This window comes from Onychostruthus taczanowskii, unplaced genomic scaffold, assembly GCF_017590055.1.
Source record: "Onychostruthus taczanowskii isolate IOZ18803 unplaced genomic scaffold, ASM1759005v1 scaffold994, whole genome shotgun sequence".
NCBI classification, from domain to species: domain Eukaryota; kingdom Metazoa; phylum Chordata; class Aves; order Passeriformes; family Passeridae; genus Onychostruthus; species Onychostruthus taczanowskii.
Genome location: NW_024508034.1, coordinates 3,796 through 4,723, shown reverse-complemented (window position 1 = coordinate 4,723; position 928 = coordinate 3,796). Strand labels below are relative to the sequence as shown.

Below are 928 nucleotides of genomic sequence, written 5' to 3'. Positions count from 1 at the left end.
CCAGCTATGGGGAGGGAGTTGGAGCCGAAGGCCCAGCTGGGGGGAGGGGGGAAACGGGGGGGTCAGAGGGGGTGGGGACCCCCCCAGAGCCCTCCCGAACTGGGAACAGCCCCCCCCCAAATCGGGGAGAAAGGGAAACGGGGGAGGGTCCCTTTGAACCCCCCCAAATTGGGATATGGGGGGGGGGAGACCCCTGTGACCCCCCCCGAAATGGGGAGGGGGATCCCTTTGGCCCCCCCAAATTGGGAAATGGGGAGGGGGATCCCTCTGACCCCCCCAAACTGGGAAATGGGGAGGGGGGGAGACCCCTCTGACCCCCCCAAATTGGGAAATGGGGAGGGGGATCCCTCTGACCCCCCCAAACTGGGAAATGGGGAGGGGGGGAGACCCCTCTGACCCCCCCAAATTGGGAAATGGGGAGGGGGATCCCTCTGACCCCCCCAAACTGGGAAATGGGGAGGGGGGGAGACTGGGGGGGACCCCTGTGACCCCCCCAAATGGGGAAATGGGGAGGGGGATCCCTCTGACCCCCCCAAATTGGGAAATGAGGGGGGGGAACCCCTTTGCCCCCCCCCCAAATCAGGGCGGGAGTAAAATCCCCCAGAAGGAAGAGCAGAAACCCCAAAATCGCCCCAAACCTCCCCAAATTTCGGGGGGTGGGCGACCCCCTGAGCCCCTCCAAGGTGGGAATCGTGCACAACCCGGTGGGGGGGGGGTCAGACCCCCCAAAACTGGGGCGGGGGGGCAGGAATTGAGCATTTTGGGGGGGGGGTCCCAAGCAGCCCCCAAACCCCACCCCGGGCAGCTTTGGAGACCGGGATGGAAACGGGGATTTTGGGGAGGGGTCTCAGCGCCGAGGGGGGGGTCCAGCAGCACGGGGGGGGGGTCCCGGAGACCCCCCCCCCCCCGGGCCCTTTTTGGGGGGGGG

General features: G+C 67.2%; 1 protein-coding gene across 1 annotated transcript in view; it reads right to left on the bottom strand.

Moving 5' to 3' along the window:
* Positions 1 to 5: 5 nt before the first annotated feature.
* Positions 6 to 928, bottom strand: part of LOC121348164 (protein Smaug homolog 2-like) — a gene marked incomplete at its 3' end in the record, with an annotated part of 1,950 nt that continues 1,027 nt past the window's right edge. Inside the window, exon 4 of the mRNA XM_041427393.1 lies at positions 6 to 36. Coding sequence (XP_041283327.1) covers positions 6 to 36 — 31 coding nt within the window. The remainder of the gene's footprint in view (positions 37 to 928) is intronic.